At 39.5% G+C, this 19,850-nt stretch overlaps 1 protein-coding gene across 1 annotated transcript in view; it reads left to right on the forward strand.

Moving 5' to 3' along the window:
• The first annotated feature begins 1,756 nt into the window (after positions 1-1,756).
• GABRB1 (gamma-aminobutyric acid type A receptor subunit beta1) overlaps positions 1,757-19,850 on the forward strand; it is a 78,623-nt gene continuing 60,529 nt past the window's right edge. Inside the window, exons 1-3 of the mRNA XM_072334450.1 lie at positions 1,757-1,940; positions 2,015-2,106; positions 2,213-2,280. Of these exons, the coding sequence (XP_072190551.1) occupies positions 1,767-1,940; positions 2,015-2,106; positions 2,213-2,280 (334 nt within the window). The 5' untranslated portion in view covers positions 1,757-1,766. The remainder of the gene's footprint in view (positions 1,941-2,014; positions 2,107-2,212; positions 2,281-19,850) is intronic.

Below are 19,850 nucleotides of genomic sequence, written 5' to 3' on the forward strand. Positions count from 1 at the left end.
AAAGTATCACTTGAAAAAGACAATCATCACTTTTGCAATGCGTTGTTGTTGTGTTTTGTTGTGGTTTTTTTTTCCCTAGTTTTATTAAAAATCTAGGCCTTCTTTCCTACAGAATGCATCCACTAAGAAACAAGAAGAATTTCCTCCTTTTTTCAACAATTTCAATGATACATTCTTTTTAAACAGCTGATATTATCTCGGCAGTAAGTTGGCTTTTTATACTGCACACTTTCTGATTTCCAAAGAAAAAAAAAGAACACTAAAATAGAATGACCTATAATAAACTGGAAACATTTCTCTGTGTGAGAAAAAAAGGTTTCCTCCTGAAAATCTATGCACAGTGAAAGTGAAAAAATGAAAAAATAATTGACCCATAGAGGTTTTATGAATCATGCTGTGGGAATGTATTACTTGTATTGCTTCTAGTGAGCATGTAATATGTCTCAGAACATGTAAAATAAAGTTCTGCCTACTAAAATGAAACTGGTTGATCTCAGTTGTTTCAGGTTGCTAATATCTTTGTCTCAGTATGCTTGAATCAAGAAAAAAAATTTTCCCCACTCAGAAGTTCTGCTTTCAGTAGCACATCCCAGAATTTCCAGAACGTCTTATTACTAAGATACGCATCTGTCTCACTATATATCAATATGAAGCCTAGTGTGGAAATGGGTGGGAGAGGAACTTGCAGTTATCATTAGCAATGCTTTAAGTGCAGCCTGATTTCCAGCAATGCAAAGCAGCACAGACCAGAGCCACATATCCCTGCACGTTTGACTTTTAGGGCACTCAGTCAGCCCCTGAAGGCCACACAGGGAGCTCATCAGGTTTCACTCAGCCCAAGTGGGAGAATAAAATCCAGCTAGAGCATATGGAATCGTGCACTGCTCTATTCTAAATCAAGTTTATCAGCTGCAGAAGCTTCAGCTTACCCACACTCATAAATCAGACCACCAGGTGTCTCGTCATCTTTGAAAGTTTTTAGAATGCATCTGTGACAATATAGGGCCTATGAATGTTTGCCTCTTTGCCACATTCACTCTTTTTGGAGGTCACTGGTCTTTTGTCATAGGTATTAAAGAGTTGTAAAAGGAAGCTAGGATGTCTCAGTTTTACTGAAATGAGAGACAAAATTCTCCTACACTGGTGGCCTCAAGAAGTACACTATGTTTTCTTCATAGAAATAAAATGTTCATGAAGAAAACAGAACCTCAGTATTGTTTACACATCCTATAACACCACAGAGTATTTCAATTGGTAGTATGTGGTAGTATTCTGCTGTTAATAATAATTCAGCCCTGGAAGCATTTGGAAGACAAGTTCCATCACGGTGCCACCATCCACCCCAACTGGGCCAGAAAGAAGCCTTCTGGCTGCCTACTGTGGCCATGTGATGCCAGTGCTCTGTAAACGTGGTTGTTCAAAGCCCCACACAAATCCCTGCTCTCAGCTCCCCCCATCACTGTGGGCCTTCCCAGCATACTCTTCCAGTGAGGCATCTGCAGCTGCTTCCAGAACTCAGCCTAGAGCCCAAGAGTCCCAAAAGGAGCTTCAGAAACACACCTTACACTGACAGGCTGCCAGCAGAACAACTACTCTGAAGTACGGTTGCCTTCAAACATACAGAAAAGGGAATTTACATAGGATAATGAGGTGATTAAAAGAGGAAGAAAAGGAAGATTTTGTAGCAGCCCTCACGGCCAAACGGCAGCACTCACGGCACCTTCGGTTAGGCGGGCTGACAAGGATGCCGGTGCCCGCGGCCGCGCATGCGTTGCGCTGCCGGCAATTGTTGCTCCGCTCCGCTCCGCTCCAACTTGCAGTCGGTCCCCGATAGGCGCTGGCGCGGCCGGGGCCGGGATGAGAGCGGGGAACCGGGGCGGCCCGTGAGCGCTGTCGCTGTCCCTGGTGCTGGTGCTGGCTGTGGCGTGCGCGGCGCGCAGGTGAGAACGGCCGCGCCGGGGAAAGGCTCGGGGCAGCGGCCGCCGCCCTAACCCGGCTCTGCTCCTTCCCGCAGCGCCGACGAGCCCAGCAATATGTCCTACGTGAAGGAGACGGTGGACGGGCTGCTGCACGGCTACGATATCCGCCTCAGGCCCGAATTCGGAGGTGAGACGCCCGCACTTCTCGCCCCCCGGCACGGTGCCCGGCAGCCCTCCGCCTAACACCGGCTCCTGCTTCCTTCTCCTTCCCCCTCCCCCCCCGCCCCGCGCAGGTCCGCCTGTCGACGTGGGCATGAGGATCGAGATCGCCAGCATCGACATGGTGCCGGAAGTCAATACAGTGAGTAGCAGCGGGACGGGGTCGCGGGGCGCCGAGCCCCCCGCGTTATGGCGCCGCCTGCCGGTCGCACCATAGCGCCGGGAGAGCTGCGCGTCCAGTCTGCCGGCAGCATGAATTCCGCGCAGCGCGTCAGGGTTGCTAGGAAAAGCCATTTGCGTTGGGGGCACAATATTTGCGTGCTTGAACTAGCACTCCACAAGTGCTCTCAGCCGTGTTCGAAATGCCTGCAGCAGGTCTGAGTGTCTGCGTTCTGGTTGTGTTGGCTTGTTCTTCACCTGGTCAGCAATGTTGGGGTTGCCCTGGCTTTAGCAGCACAGGGATAGATCGGTTTGCTTTTGTGTGTATTTGCTTTTTTAATGTGAAGTGGCATTGAATAAAAGCCACAAAAAGTAAACAATATGGAGTGTCTACAAAAACTACTCTTCCTGTAGAAAACTGTTGTAGGTTAAATGCACAATTGTGTCCCCTATCCAGCTATCAAAAATTAGAGAAGTCCCCAAGCTATAGGTGTGAAACGGATGTCATTTGATATCAGCTCTGCTGCTGAAAGGAGTATTACTAGAGATGCAGGCTTGGAGAGCAAAACCATGTACAGTGGTTGCCTTGTTCAGTAGTCTTTTCCCAGGAGAAACTGAAAAATCATCAGTTATAATTTTGAACGTTTTACAGGGGAGAAAAAAGTAATATATATCCATTCAAAGTAATTTTCTCATGTGTTTGCTTCATATATTAAAGTTAATAGTTGTCACACAAAATTGCTGAAGAGGGGTGGTTTTTCTCTTCATGTTTAGCTGTTTCCATTGTTCACTCTACATACAGGGTTCCTACTTGTAACTGCTAGATTTGTTGATACACCTAACAGAACTTGGAGGGAGGTGTCTGGTCACTTCGCATGGAGCCAACTGGACTCTGCAGAGCATAATGATAGCATGATAGAGGTATCAGCTCTTGGAGTTCCTGTTACTACTTTGGAGAAGGATGTGGCAGGGACTGTTCAGATGAAGCAGAAGAAGCAGGGAGTTGATTTTCTTTAGGTCTAAACAGTCAGCTCCAAAACGTTTCTCCCACCCTGTAACAGAATCACTGCAAAGTGGTGTACCCTGGGAAAACCAAATTCTGCCAACACCATCACAAAAATATCTGCTCAGAAAAGTCCAGAGTATATAAAGTGTCAACACCTGAAATCCTGTTAATTCAACAGGATTACTACAGTATCCAGTAGCAGCATCAAGGGGTAATAATTGCATAGCACTGGCTCACAGCATTTCTGCTTAGCTCTGAAGGATCCAACATGCAGCTTTCTTCTCCCTTCCAACCCCTTCCAAAGCCCCTGGGAAAGTGTAATTTGTTTTTTAATTATGGAAAGTTATATGCTAGATGTATTCTTTGACTTCTAAGAGGGTCAGCTTGACTAAGATGAGTCAAAAAAAATCAAGACTTTTTCATTACATAAAATACCAAATCTCCCCCAATGGAAGGAAGCAACCATTCCGAGGTATAGCCAAAAGACCATTCTGTTCAATCAGTCTCACATGGGAGTAGCAGGGGCAGTTGTCTCATGCCTGGGCTCTCCTCAGTCATGTAAAACCTAATTTTCAGCTGTTCCAAATCCCAGTACACAGTGGCAGGGTTAAACTTTCTATTCCAGTCCCAGTGCTTAGGTAAGAGTAAAGATTTTTACTTTATCTCTGTACCTCTTCAGTGAATTAGATGAGAATTTGTCATGGCTGTAGACTGTCTGTCAAGTCAACAGGCAGATTTGTATATCCAAGTAAATCCAGTCATTGGGTAAAATGTTGAAATACAGACAAGAAAACTATTGTGGATTCTGTGAAAACCTATAGTAATAACTGTTCAATCAAGCAGCTTGTCTACCTGTAGCATCTTCTCCAAATACACTAAGTTATTAAGAGATATTTTACTGAATTAATAAAAAGATGCAAAGCTATTCTTGCTATTCCCTGAAGTTGCAGTACTCGTCTACTGACCTCTACAAGCTGCACTGTTTTATAGCTTTTTTGCAGGTACATTAATGCCATAGAAACTTATACAGAATGATTAATTGAAGCAGTTATTCTTATAACTCCTCTGTTTGGCATCAGATACACAGTCATATATTGATTTTTGCAGGTAAATAGCTGAAGGACTTGTTATACACTGAACAAGCAGGAGAAGTAGGATGTAAAAGTCCTAATGGCCAATACTCTGTTCAAAACCTACTTATTTCCAAATATACCATAAGTTTTAATCTCTTCCCATCAGGTTTTTCCATCCTTGCTACATTAACTAGAATTTACAAAGAATTTGCTTCCAAAAGTACAAAGTAATCCTTTGCTTTGTTTCAATTAATGACAGTTCATCTAATTTTCATCCATGACAGAGTTCTTTTAGAAGTATGCTAGATGTTTACATGAATATAGTGATTTCATTAAGAACCCCACTATTATTGAATCTATTAAGTTCCTGTGATGTGAATTGTCTGGTTTATCATGATACCTCTACACTATTAACAAGAGATGCTGATTGCACAACAAGAATGAACACAGGCAGCATGATTCACAGTAACTACCTTCAAGCTCCAGGGCAAGCAAGCAAATATGATAGTGCTCTATCTACTAGAAAATAGTTGGAGAAGTAGCTGGATTCTTAAATAAATAAGTAAATAAATAATAAAAAGCATGTACAATAAATGAGTATTTTCTCTCTAAAATATTTTTTCTACTGAGTGGCTGGTCAAACTTTAACATAGTGAAAAAGTAGCTGTGTGCACTTTGAAAACCAATGCACATGAAAAATAACATTTTATAGAGCAGTTGAGAGAGATTAAAAAAAAAATACTCCCATAAGTTCATTTTGGAGAACTCTGTTCTTAACCTAACATACTGATTGCATGTTGGTTTGTATGACACTAGATTGCAAGTTTTATTTCTGAGCAAGAAGTGGGAAAATAATGTTTAAATGTTCTTTGACATGAGAGATATCATTCTTTACCTTCTTCACATCCAGTATTCTTCCCATGCTTTCTCCTTAAGAAGTCAGGTAAAATATACTGTTAACATACCTGTTGGAAAACATATGACCCAGAAATAATTTAGTTTAAACCCCTCATTTTTTGCATCCTTTTGAAAAACTGAAAATTCAATAAGCCAAGTACATCAATTAATTTTTTTTTTCTATTCATTTCATGTGATACCACCCTCTCATACTCTTATATCTTTCCTGACTTTATGATTATATGCAAAAAACTGGATTTATCTTCTGGTATTTTTGATACCTTGTCTTATGTTGAATGAGGAAGTTACGTTTGCAGCACAAAACGAATCCGTATCATGACCCCATCACTGTGATAGATTTGAGGGACAAAGTGTCTCTCATAGCACAAAAGCACCATTGCTCATGTTGTCAGACATCCTTTTCTACTATGTTTACCTCGCTTTTCCTGGAAGCAATGTAGTGCTTTAGGGCTGCTCCCAGATGTACTGTTGAAGAGCTAGTTTATGCTGTAAATGAAATCCAAGATCAGTGCACTTTCTGACATGCCACATATGCTACTTTGAAAGTTTATAATCAGTCTGAAGGCTCAACTACTTTAGTGCATTCAGATCATCATACTTTGTTCAATTTGTGTAGTTAACAGTTCTGGAAGTGTGGAAAACTAAAAAACAAACTCCTGTGACACCATGATCTATAGCAAGGGCCATCTTTATCTTCAGCATAGATCATTCTGGAAGGCTGCCTGCTTTTTCAGTTTGAACTTTCACAGAGTAATTTCCCACATAGCAGTGCTGATGTGCTTTACTGCTTTTGAGATCTTCACAAGTTTGCTATGTTTACTGTTTATCACCAATGCAGCAACACAATTCACTTAAAAAGAGACAGAAATCAGTATATACTGAAAAGAAATAAAGTGTGTTTCAGAACATCCTGTGATCATCAGGCATCCAGAATGAACATCAGAACCCAGCTAAATTAACAAGCAGTCTTTGAGCAGATGTCATGTACAATGTGAAGTAAAGGGTTATGGTTTCATTCAGTATAAAAGTCTGTTGGCATTCAGAGCTGCATGAACAAAACATAGATAGCAGGTCAAGGGAATTGATTATCTCTTCTTGGTGCTCACTAGATATTTCAGTACTGCATCTAGTTCTGGGTCCAACCCAGTTACGTGATGCAGAACTGAAGGTAGTTCAGTGGAGAGCCACCAAGCTGGGATGCTTGCTCTAGGACCTGGGCTTGTTCTGCCCGGAAAGAGATGGCTCTGAGGGCACATTCCCAGGATCTGTGAAGATGTTACAGAAAATATAGCCAGATATTTCACAGAGGTATATGGTGTGATGGCAGATATGAAGTGAAACAAAAGAAGATCGGAGTTGGATGTAAGGAAAGGATTTTTTTTTTCGTTGTTCTGTGGGGACAGTCCAGGAGACAAAATGGATGCTCAGGGAGGTTGTAGTTTACATCCTTGGTGGCCTGTAAGACCCTGCTGGATCAAACCCTGAGCTACTGGGTCAGACTTCATATCTGAATAACTTTATTTTATAAAATCATAATTGCTTACTACATTCAGGAAACAAAACTCCCCTTGACATTAATAAGCATCCAGCATTAGTTGGCTGTGCTTAATTCCAAGATCTAGGACTATCTCACAAGACTAACTTGTCAATATAAGCATATCTATATAGGCAAATGTTTTCAAATTTGCCTACAGATGAAAGGCAAACACATAGATGCCTCCAGAGCTTGGAATAGTAGAAGTGCTTCCTATTACTTGAGGGCTGAACCTGTAAATGGCAAAAGATACTTCTCTCTCAGTAGTTACCTACTGAATATTACAGGAACTGTGTTTTGGTTCAGGGTATACAAAATTATCATAAGCAAGAAAATAACAGTTTGGAAGGATTCTCTCTTTGATTTTTTTTTATTTTATTTTTTTTCTTCATAGCAATTTTACATCACAGAACACAAGTGTAGCAGCAAATGCATTATGGCACATTTACAACAAAATGCACAACAGCTTCCAGAAAGCTATTCATTAATATCCAGCACAACTGCATATATTAACTGTCCCAGTTCCCAAGGTAATTTCATCCTTTCAATTTTTGCTGTACATTTTTTTTTCCCACTATTATGCATATTCACATGTTACCATATTTTAGTAATTTCTGATTATTTTTTAGTTCAAGATAAAATCATGTTTTCTATTAGCGAAGAGAAATCAAGAGGAGACTAGTATAATATTCAAGAGAAATATACCACAACCCCGTCCTCAGCCCAGGACCCCATTTCAGACTTCCCAGGAGCTGATGTTTAAGCCCTCAATCTGAGTAAGGCTTAGAACCACTCTAAGTTTGCCCATTACCCCTGTCAAGCCAGCATTAGATAGACCCCAGCTATTGACTGACTTCTACATATCCTCTCAGGTTATGTTAAGGCACTTACTGCAGGCTAAGGGACTCTTAAGCTGTCTTTATTGATTACCTGGAGTTTCACATGTTGTCTTGTCCCTTCTTACTGGCTGGGTTAAGTATCTGAGAAAGCAGAATATTGGTTGCTGTTAATGTCAGACTAGAAAACCAGCTCTCTTCTAGGCAATTTCATACTAAAACAATTGGTTGCTGTTAATGTCAGACTAGAAAACCAGCTCTCTTCTAGGCAATTTCATACTAAAACAGGTGTCATGAATCCCATTTCCATAGATCCCTTCCTTCACAGCAGCAAAATCTCCTTTATTTGAACCTCAAGTTTGGTACATGGGGATCTAAAAAATCAACTTCTTCAGCACAGCTGGGTAGGCAACAGAAGCAATAAGGTTAGTTGCAATGATAATAAATGTAAATCTTCAATATAAATACATCTGTCAGACAATATTCATAGAGATTAAATTGATTTTTAAAAATGGCATAAAACTCAGGAATTCTTTATGAAAATTTGCCTAGCTGCAATGTAGAAAAAGAAGGGAGAAGTACTTTCTTGTTATAGCATGAAGCACATGCAAAGGACTGGAAATGAATATTAATAAGAATGTTCAGCAACTGATTTTATTTTTTCCAGCAAATAAGGAGAAACTAACCAAGTAATGATGTACAAAGGTCAGATCATTTCATCACTGTCTGCTTCAAATGTAAGTAATTATGTTAGCAGTGAAACACGGAATGAATGTAGAAATTGACATCTTAAGGTTAAGCAGTGAGGTCACTGTTATCGGATGTCATGTTGGGTTGTTTTTCATTTGAATACAGAACTGAGTGGTTCTTCAACAAAGTTAACAAGTAGACAGAAAGGATAAAGTGATAATTTAAATGTTGCTTTATATGACCCAAAAAGGTCATATTTATGACTCAGAAAGTGGTCCCTTCCAACTGAAGCCATTCTATGTTTTTTTATTATTATCTATTTATTTTTAAATCAAACCAAATGGAAAACAGCTTCAAGGTTAATATAAGCAATATACCAAATTATTTTTTTTGCCTGACAGGCACAATACTTCACAAGTTTCCTTACTTCAAGGTTGAAACAAACTACTTATGAATGCCCTTCATAGAAAATATGATTCTTTTATTTGATGTTAAAATCACAGTTGCCCACAGGGCAGGTCTTCCAGCTTTCTCAGTTGTTTCTCTCTCTGGACCCTACAGGTGGCTTACCCTAACTACCTAGCTTTTCTCAAGGGTTGATAAGCTCAGTTCTGACTCATGTACTTCAGCTTTCAGTCCAGATTTTATACCTCATACCGCATGGTATCCCAAGACATCTGTAGCGCAGACAGATAATATAAACCATGCAGAGCCTACATTTCTGAACACAGCAGATAGTAGTAGTAAACCTGAAGATTTATGTCATTCAGCAGCATCCCCAGCTGATGTGTTTTGTGGAGTGCTGTATTCCAAACAGCAGCTGTTGGGAAGAGGTCTCTGGGATGTCTCATTCCCTATATTAAAGAATGCTGTGTTTTGAAGCATAGTGAAACCTCAGAAACCAGCTAAAGGTTTCTCAGTTGATGAGAGAGTCCAAGGTGGATACCCAGAAAGGTTTCATACTTGGATACTCTTTAAGACTCCTTTTCTTCTTTCTAAAAAAAGAAATCTGGATCTAAAGAGGGTGCACATCTGGGCTTGTAGAGTTCCTTTTCCTTCACATGAAATACTATCTGTAATCCTAACAGCACTCCAAAAGTGTATTAAAATGAAAATTTTCTACTCCAAAGGCAAAACTATTGCAAATATGTTCTCTATGAAACTTGTAGTAGCAGTCACTGAATAATCTAGCAGAATAATACCAGATAATAATGTACATTCCATTATTTTTCTAAGCATCATCTCTGTGTTAAGGTTTTCTTATGCTGGAGATGGAGAAAGTAGATTAGACTTCTTGCCTATCAAGTCTGACAATGTCCTTTCAAAACTGCAATGCTGGTTTTGGCCAAAGTGGTGTCACACTGAGGTTTGCTACATCTTCTGCTAGGGTTAGGTCATGAACAAGTAAAATGGAATCTAAAACAAAAAGACAGCTTCCGGAAAGCTACATTATCACTTAGGCATCCATCCTGTAGCAAGATTGAATTGTAAGGTTCTAAATGCCTACAATAGAATACATAGTTTCAAAGAGAAGATTTCAGACTGCCAGACTTTAATAAGTGTTCTCCATGAAAATTCATCAATCAGTTTGGCTGAGATGAAGAATTTCAGTCGAGTCTTTTTTAATTATCTATAGAATGAAATGAAGAGACAGCAGTTAAAACTGCTGAAACAGATAGATGGTGTCTAAATATTGTTCAGGATCTTAATCATATTAAAAGAAGAGCACAGTTATTTTCCCAGCATGTTTTTTAATCAGAAGAACCTTTTAAGCAAAGCTGAAATAAAACAAGTACCAGACAGCTGCAGGTGGATGCATTCATGCTGAAATATCTCAGTAGCTTCTAGACAGCACTGAAGAGACTGCTCCCATCCAAGAAGATGCTGATAGTCCCACTGGTCTCAGTGAAACCGCACAGGTAAACCACAGGTAAAATTTCTCATACCAGTAGAATTAAGTGCATGTTCATTTTACCAGCTTAACAGTTTCTTCTACAGTTTGTATGAGCACTCGAGCTCTCCAGTTACAGCAGTTTTAAACCTTTATTTTGTTATATTTTTCTGTGTCATTACTTTTTGGCATGAGAGAATAACCAAGCCTGGAATGAGAACCTTTGCCTGTGTTCTTCCTTGCTGATTTATCCTTTCCTTGATCAATTTGCTTGTAAACCATTCATTCTGAATGCCAATGCACCGGCCAAGGAGAGGATATGGATGAGGTTCAAAGTCTACATAAATATAATATATTGCATCTCACAGGCAGTGCAGCTTTGTCACTGGCTTCCTATGAAAGGAGTGAAACATGGGATTAGCAGCCACCTATAAATTCAGAATTTATTTTATCCACTGCACCAGGACTGATTTAAAAGAAAAAATGAAAAAAAGAAAAAAAAAAAAAAGTATGCTTTCAAAACATCAATAACATGCTGGGATCCAAATCTGCAGTGACAGACTTCACAGCTTGTTAAATGCCTTGTGGATTCTTACGCTAATAGGAATCAAATATGGTGCCATTGCAGTAGCAATTTGAAATGAGTCCTGCATAGAAATTCAGCTTGCACTGCCAAGAGAAATGGTTTTGTTTTCCAGAAGCTCACCAATAGTATATATTATTGAGATCTCAAGGATTTACATGTTATTTCCTTTTAATTATTCCTAGAAGAAATTCAGAGTAAACAAAAAGGAAATGATTACAATTACTAGCGTAAGTCAGAAAAATACAGTGTAAGAACAATCTACTAAGTAGCAGTATAGTTATTAAACAAAAAAAGAGGTAGTAGTTTTAAACTAAAATAGCCGAGATTTAGATTAGACTGTGGGAAGAAATTCTTTGTTGTGCATGTGGTGAGGCTATGGTACAGCCACCCTAGGGGCCAAGGGTGCCCCATCCCTCGTGGTGCTCAAGCCCAGATTGGATAGAGCCCCGGGCAGCCAGAGCTGTGGGGGAAAAGAGAAGAGAGCAGCCCTGCATATGGGAGGGAGGTAGAAATGGGTGGGCTTAACTATTCGATGATTTTATGGTCTTTTATTATTCATGTCCACAACTACATTACCACGTAAGCATGACTTACAAGCTTTAAAAGTCACAAGTGAGAGTCTCTTTCATTCTTTGTAAAGATTAGTGATTTTTTTATTTATACATTGGTATTTAAAGCAATTAATTAGGATAAGTCCACAATTTGGGGAAGTATGTGTGAGTTAATTCTTCTCCCTCTCAGCAAGTAGTACTGTCACTGTAACAATGGAGCAAAACTATCAGAGGAGATCACAGTTCCAGAGGAAAAGACAGTAATTCAGCTAGCTCGAACAGTATGCAACTTGGAATGCAGTGCAGAAACCTTAGATTTCACTCCATGTTCAGCAGGAGATCGGTGCCATCAGTAGTTAAATGTCACAGTGTAGAAAAAATGGACAGCAGGCTCAAGGTGAGATCCATGGTGGAACCACAGGCCAATTTCCAATCCAATCCTTACTCAGACTTCATTGTGCATGACTGTGGGCACAAAACAACTTCTCTGGCCCTTAGTTTCTCCTCTGTTACAATTCTTGTCTCACAGAGATATTGTGAGAATTAAACTCGTGTAAGAGCTTATTTGGACACTGAGCAAGTTTCTGTACGTTAGGAAAGAAAAGACATGCAGCCTGCAGCTAAAAAAGAACATACCCCCTGTGACCAGTAATTTCAGTGAAGCATCATGGCTTATGACCCAGCTGGTCTGCTCCTACATCTCCAAAACAGTATTCCTGCAGTACTGACAGAAATTTATTTTTTACTTACCCAGTGAGAAACCCCAACACAGCACAAGATGTTGCACGGTAATTACGTTTTCCTCAGTGGGAATACTGAATGACATATTGTGATATATCAAGAGGCAACTGTGAATTCAACTTGAGTCAGCACAGTAGACTTTGCCCTGTACAGTATGTTTCCCAATGAACAGTGTGAGTGCAAGTACAAAAGGTAGTTACTGAATACCTCATAGCATCACATATCCTCCATCAGCATTAGTTTTCAAAATACACCTGACTCTGAGCTAGCCTGGGAACACTTTGTGTATTCTCTATTCGTTTAGTTTACATATTTACTTTATGAACCAACTGTTTGCAGAGTAGATTCACCTCCTAGGAGAAGGCAATAATTGTACTCATTTGTAAAAAGAACAATGCATGTCAAAATACAGAATTTACTGTTTTGTTGTTTGGTTTTTTTTTTCTATTTACTCTTTTATGACACTATCTGCCTGTTTCTTGTAACAGCAGGTAAGAAACAGCCATGGCTTTTTTGTAAATAGACTATTTAATTTCATTAAATTTTAGATTTGCTCAGTTTCTGGAACATTACAACAACATCCAACAGCAGAGGGCTCTGCTGATCATTAAAAGGGATGGGAAATTTTCATGTATATCCATGATGGTCTCACCAATTTTCCAAGAAATTGCAGGGATAGTATCTGGAGAGGAAGGAGCAGTAGAGCAAAAAAAGAAACATTTTCTTTTTCAGGTCTACATGGATTTACCATGGCAATTAGGAGCATGAGCATTCCCTTTTGTGGAAGAGATTTTTCCCTTGGGTGTTTGTGGAAGTGTTTTAAAGCACACTAAAAACCACAGCTTTCATGCAAAATATGTGTCTTGAAAGCTCAAAAAGTCTTTCCTGATCTACTGTTCTCTTTTCTCAAATGGTCACTTACTCACTGGGTTTTCTGTCACTTCCATGCCTAGTGTACTCTCTCAAAAATAATCCATAGCAACTCTGCTGTACAGTTTCAGCAATTTCAACCCTTTGGTCTTGAGTAAACTATGGCTGTGCTAGGAGCAACACATATACAGCCATTGACAAAGGCAGAAGCTATAATACTTTAATACAACATCCCACACTCAGTCAACCTTCCAGTTGTATCATCCCACATGTAGGCCCATGAGAAGATTAATTTGCCACAGAGATTATTTGCAGAAACATTGTTACACCCCATCGATAACAGATTTTGTGATTCCCCTTCCCCAGATACTCAGCGTCTTGTAAAGTTGTGCTTTAAATAGCAGTTGAACAACACTGAGTTAAGAGAAAAACAGTAAGTGATTTACATTAAATTCCTCTGTAAAAAGACCTAAGAACAAACAGGGTCAAGATGCTATATCACAAAAATGCTTTGCTGGCATAAATTATTTCTCATCCCATTTCCAGAGTACAGTGGTTAAGATTTGTACCAGTGTCTGGAGATAAAGTGCTTTGACCATTCAGTCTGGGATTTATTACAGATGTGATACAAACAAATTCCTGGGGAGGCAGTGTATTTTCCACAGCATGTCTGCTAGTAGATAGGCACCTTTTATATGGCTTTCTACATCAGTGCCACAAATGAATTTGTGTGCAAGTCTGACTGAAAATATGTTACAAGAATAGAAGTAAACATGTACTTTTAATGTCAGCAAGCCAGTTCATTTTCTCAGGGTCAGGTTTCCCATTGCATATGCCCAGTAAGTAGACAGTCATAAACTTATGTGCATGTTATTTTACATACTCAATAGCTTTTGTTCTGATACACAAGATTTGCACGATGGGGCAGCAGTGTAAGGATTCACTATGTGTCCTATTCACTGACATGGGTATGAGCAAACCTACCACCTGGAATGTCATGGCAGATGAGAAAGGAGACTTCTGACAGAGAGCAGGAAGATACCCAGCTGATTTTTAGTATGGGTTTGCAAAATTTGGCCTATGCTTTGAGAGATACTTTGGATTAAATTTCATCATTAGTATCTAGTTCCATGGATAAAATTATAACATTTTAAAATGATGCTGAAAGGGAGGAAAACAAATGGTAAACGAATCTTCAGCCTAGATGGAAAGGCAGAGCATAGACCTAGACTGACAACAGTGCTTACAAAAGAAATAAAATTCACTCCATAATGTCTGTGTTTTGTGAGGGTGGGAGGTATATTTTTCTGAAGTGCATTATAAACATCAAGCACGAATACATTCCTTACCTTAACAAGAGATGATCTAATACCTTGATAGCAGGCATGTGCAATTTCTCAGTTTCTCTGTAGTCTTGATGTACCCAGGCAGTCTTATTGAAATTTGCATTCAGAGTCAATGGTAAAAGAGTATCAGATTCTCAGTGAAATGTACTGAAGAAATGATCTGCAGAAAAAACACATAAATAATATGTTAATGGATATGTAGAGCAGTCCACAGTTGAATACAAGTACCAGACACTGTATTGTATTCAATTCTAGTCCAATCAATTTTTAAAAAATTCAATACATTTTTCATTAGATTGAAAGATGGTTTATGAAAAAAAAATAATAATAATAATCTTTCAGAGGATGTAACATTAAAAACTAAATGCAAAACAGTTACAAGGGCTGCTCCAAAATAAATGCTTCCTTTTTTATTATGTTGGCCCATGACATCAGAGGCAGATGCTGGTGGTATGGTAATAGAGGCTGAACCTTCCCAACAGTGTTCTGCTACATTTTGTTGCTAGGTGACAGATGGCAGCAGAGGGGCAGTCTGAAAAAATGGTGCCTGACATGCAAGGGTGTATGAAGCAAAGATGTATCACTGAATTCCTCCATGCAGAAAAAATGGCACCCACTGACTTTCATCGATGCTTGCTGAATGTTTATGGAGATCAAACAGTGGATGTTAGTGCAGTGAGGGGGTGGGTGATGCTTTTCAGCAGTAGCAACAGCAACAAAAAAGCCACATTCTGGATGGCCACGCATGGCTGTCACACCATGAAATGAGAAGGATCTCCATCAGCACAAATCAGTGTATTATGACCAGAGAACTGTGTCTGCAGCTGAATATAAGCTTCAGTGCATTGGAAATAATGATGGCAACATTGGAGTATCACAAAGTTTGCACAAGGCAAGTCCCACAAATGTTCAAACAAGAATAGAAAAACACTGTATGCAGGACTGTCAGGACCTATTGAAGCATTAAGAAGCTGAAGGTGACAGTTTCATATATTGCATCGTTACTGGTGATGAGACATGCTGTCACCACTGTGACTCAGAGTCAAAACAGCAGTCCATGGAGTGATAACATGTGAATTCCCCACTGAAGAAAAAGTTCAAGATACACTACTTAGAGTAAAGTGATGTGCACTGTCTTTTGGGATAGGAAAGCTGTGGTTTCCCTTGATTTCCTGGAACCTGGACAAACCAACAACTCTGACTACCACAACAAAACACTGACTAAGCTGAAGGCTTAAACTTCCAGAGTAAGACCAGAGAATAAGACAACCTTTATCTTGCATCACAATATTACCAGGCCCCATAACAGTCTGAAGCAGATTTCCAATCTTGGCTAGACTATACTACCACACCCATCACATAGTCCAGATTTAGAACCTTCTGACTTCCATCTGTTCAGGCTAATGAGAAGATTAATTGTGTGAACAACATATACATAGAAACTATGCCATTATAGAAAATGTGAAACAATGGATCACCTTCTCTGGTGCAGATTTTTACAAGCACAAAATTCAGGCTCTCATTCATCGCTGGCAAAAATGAATAGCTAATGGTGGTGACTGTGTTGAAAAATGGTGCTTTGTAGCTGAGAACTTGCTCTATCAAATAGTGCTATTTGAATCACAGAATTGCACAATCACCCAGGTTGGAAAAGACCTACAAGATCATCCAGTCCAACCATCCACCAGTCACCAATAGTTCTCACGAAACCATGTCCCTCAACACAATGTTCAAACATTCCTTGAACACCTCCAGCGTTGATGACTCCACCACCTCCCTGGGCAGCCCATTCCACTGCCTGACCACTCTTTCAGAGAAGTAGTATTTCCTAACATCCAGCCTGAACCTCCCTGGTGCAGCTTGAAGCCATTCTCTCTAGTCCTATCACCAGTTACAGGAGAGAAGAGGCCGAACCCAAGCTCACTACAACCTCCCTTCAAGTAGTTATAGAGAGCAATGAGGTCTCCCCTGAGCCTCCTCATCTCCAGATTAAACAATCCCAGATCCTTCAGCCGCTCCTCATAAGGCCTGTGCTCCAGACCCATCACCAGCTTCATTGCTCTTCTTTGAACTTTGAATCTGTTGTAGCTTCCATGGAAATAAACAGGAAGCATTACTTTTGGAGTGACCTAGGTAGATACAGTAAAAGGAGAATTCATATAAGACTTCCAGAAGATGAAAACCAGCCTTGTAGAGAGTGCTACACCATGACCGTGAACAAAAGGTTTTCTTTCTGGGACAAAAACATTGATATTTCTTCTTGCTCCAGAAAGTGTTTTGTGAATAGACAGTGCCAAATTTTCCTTGTTTTATAAACTAGGCATTACCAACAACTGCACAAAATAATCAGCAGTGTGGCAAACATTTTACTCCTTGTTTTACTGGTTTATCTATCTGAACACAAGATTTAAACAAACAAAGAAAAACATTGCACCTCAGTTTCTGTATCCCTCCATAGTGCTCCAAGACTAAATAAATAAATAAATAAATAAAACCAACAACAATGAATTCCCTTCTGTGGGCTAAGTAGTAAATGAAAACATAAGGCAATGCAGAAAACCAAGTTCTATCCTGCAGATTTTATAAGCCACTCCTTCTGTGCTGTTGGCAACTATTGTTTCTTTAGCATAGCATCCTGTGTTTTGAAATGGATGTTATTTGTGCTTTTTCATGTGGGATCCTCCAGAAAATTCTCCAGTTGGCATTTCTTGCTGACAAATTGTCCAAAACACATGAATCTATCCATTGCCTCCCACAATAGCTATTTGCCACTGTAGAAAATAGAAGAGTTGATCAACAGCAGGGGAACAGCAGGAGTTGAATGCAGAGTTCCCCAAGTGATGCAACCTCTGGAAAGAAAGGAAGGAAGGGAAGGAAGGGAAGGAATGGAGGAATGGAGGAATGGAGGAAGGGAGGGAGAAAGGGAGGGAGGGAGGGAGGAAGGCAGGAAGGCAGGAAGGCAGGAAGGCAGGAAGGCAGGAAGGCAGGAAGGCAGGAAGGCAGGAAGGCAGGAAGGAAGGCAGGAAGGAAGGAAGGAAGGAAGGAAGGAAGGAAGGAAGGAAGGAAGGAAGGAAGGAAGGAAGGAAGGAAGGAAGGAAGGAAGGAAGGAAGGAAGGAAGGAAGGAAGGAAGGAAGGAAGGAAAAAAAAAAGCTGTTTGGAAAAAAAAAAATAATAATAATAATCACCCCCAAAAGAGATAAAGAGATAAAGAGATGGCTGGCCACAGTTAATTGGAAAGAGCTTAAGCAACATGATGAGTCAGGCAGAGAAACGATAAGTGATAATAAGAAACTGCGCAGGACAGAGATCAAGGACATCATATGTAATGTTGCTGGGGACCTTAGAAAAGTGAGCATTGTTTTCCCCTGAGGGAGGATTAGAAAGGAAGGTTGTCTTTCAGCTTGGATTCTGGCTAACCTAATTCAATTCCTAAATCGGCTGTAGAGATGCATTTATGTTTTATCCAGCTATATTACTTCCTTTTACTAAAGACCTGAGCTTTTCAACACATCAATTATGACAACATTCAACAGATTTATTATTGAAATACCAGAATATCAATTCACTGTGAGATTTTATGGTATCTGATTTTATCTTTAAAGTGAAGCTATCTAAATAAGCTTCAATTGATAAGAGGTAGAGTCACACAGAATGATTTATTACTCTGTACAATGTATTTCTGCCTCTTTATGTTTCTGTTTTGTCAGGTGACTATGATTTGCTTGCCATATTTTCATGTCATTGAGAAATCTTTTTTTAATACTAGTAACATGAGTTACTAATGACTTGAAAATTCACTGTTTAGATATTTGAGGGAAAATGGTTAAGAGTATTGTTTTATGAAAGGAAATACCTACAAAGATGCATTTTTCCATACATGTTTTCTTCCACTGATTATGAAGCTAAGAAAAATAACAATATATACTGGATTTGTACTTGTTAGTGAAAATATATATTGCGTTTATTGAGCCTCCATATCTCCAAGTGTTGTCTTTCCTACAAGACTTAGCTATCTGTAGTTCAATTACAGAACAACAAGAAAAAAAAAAATAAAATAAAAAAAGATAGGATTTTTGTTTTCAATGTGCAGGTCTATTTGGAACATTTCTCAAATCAGTGGCATCATTTGCTTTTGTGGTGAACTGCAGAAATAAACTTTTTTTTTTTACTTCCTTTCCCATTTATCATCCATTCTGGAATAAGTAATTTAAGCCACCACAAAACAAAAATCCTTTCTGAATTAAACAAAAGGAAGGCTGGATAATGTAGACAGAGAAGTGCAAAATTGGTCAGTGTAGCACTTCATCACAGCTCTGTGCAGGCTCTCCGCATTCGTTGTGAATGCAGAATGGTTCAGCTGAGACCAATAGTTTTCCTTTGATGACCAAAGCTGTCATTAAACTATGATAAAGGTCCTCTTTAGCAATTAAGCTAATTTGTTAAATGGCGTCAGTGAGTGCTTGCTCATTGTCATGCCAGCACCTTTTGGGAGTCAGATAAAAAAGCCTCTCTATACTTTCTTTTCAGTATGGCTATTTAAAGATCATTTCAATTTGGAGCAAACTGATGAGGAATTAAAGCACACTCTTTCCTCAACCATTTTACAGTTGTAGCTTTTGTAACTTTGGCTCAGATAAAAAGCAGGAACTGCAAAGACATATTCCCAAACCAAAATATTGTAATCCCATTCTCAATTCCATTGCAGTGGGAAAGACCTCAGTAGGACTTAATTTTTCCATGAAGTCAACAATAACTCCTTTTATGCCAGTGAGTTACATCAATGGAGAAACTGGTAACTCTCTTAAGAATTACAGAGGCAAAATCACTTAATTATGAGGACAGGCTGAGAGATCTGGGACTCTTCAGCTGGAGAAGGCTCCAGGGGGACCATATAGTGGCCTTCCAGTACCTGAAGGGGGCTTACAGGAGAGCTGGAGAGGGACTTTTTATTAGGGCATAGAGCAACAGAACAAGGAGAAATGGTTTTAAACTGGATGAGGGTAGATTTAGATTAGATATCAGGAAGGAATTCTTTACTGTGAGGGTGATGAGACACTGGAGCAGGTTGTCCAGAGAGGTTCTGGATGCCCCCACCCTGTAAGCATTCAAGGTGAGGCTGGATGGAGCTTTGAGAGACCTGGTTTCCCTGCCTCTAGCAGGGGGTTGAAACTAGATGATCTTAAAGGTTCCATCCAACTAAAACCATTCTATGATTCTATGAAAATGCTGGCATCTGTAGCATTTTGAAGTTTCACATAGTATTCAAGCTAACACTGTGATTATGCTGTTTTTATCAGTACAGCTAAGTAACTGTGGGAAATGCTGGTTAAACTATGCACTGGATAAGCTTGGGATGTGTTTTTTTCTTTAATTGTAAAGAAACATCTATGCAGCTATAGAATAGGATCGATATGTTAATAATTACAGCTCACTTAAGCTGGCATGACTTAGTATTTTTGTATAAAGACAATTTATAATCTATTTGTCCAATAAAATGTGATTTTGGGGAA

This window comes from Excalfactoria chinensis, chromosome 4 (genome assembly GCF_039878825.1).
Source record: "Excalfactoria chinensis isolate bCotChi1 chromosome 4, bCotChi1.hap2, whole genome shotgun sequence".
Classification (NCBI taxonomy): Eukaryota; Metazoa; Chordata; class Aves; order Galliformes; family Phasianidae; genus Excalfactoria; species Excalfactoria chinensis.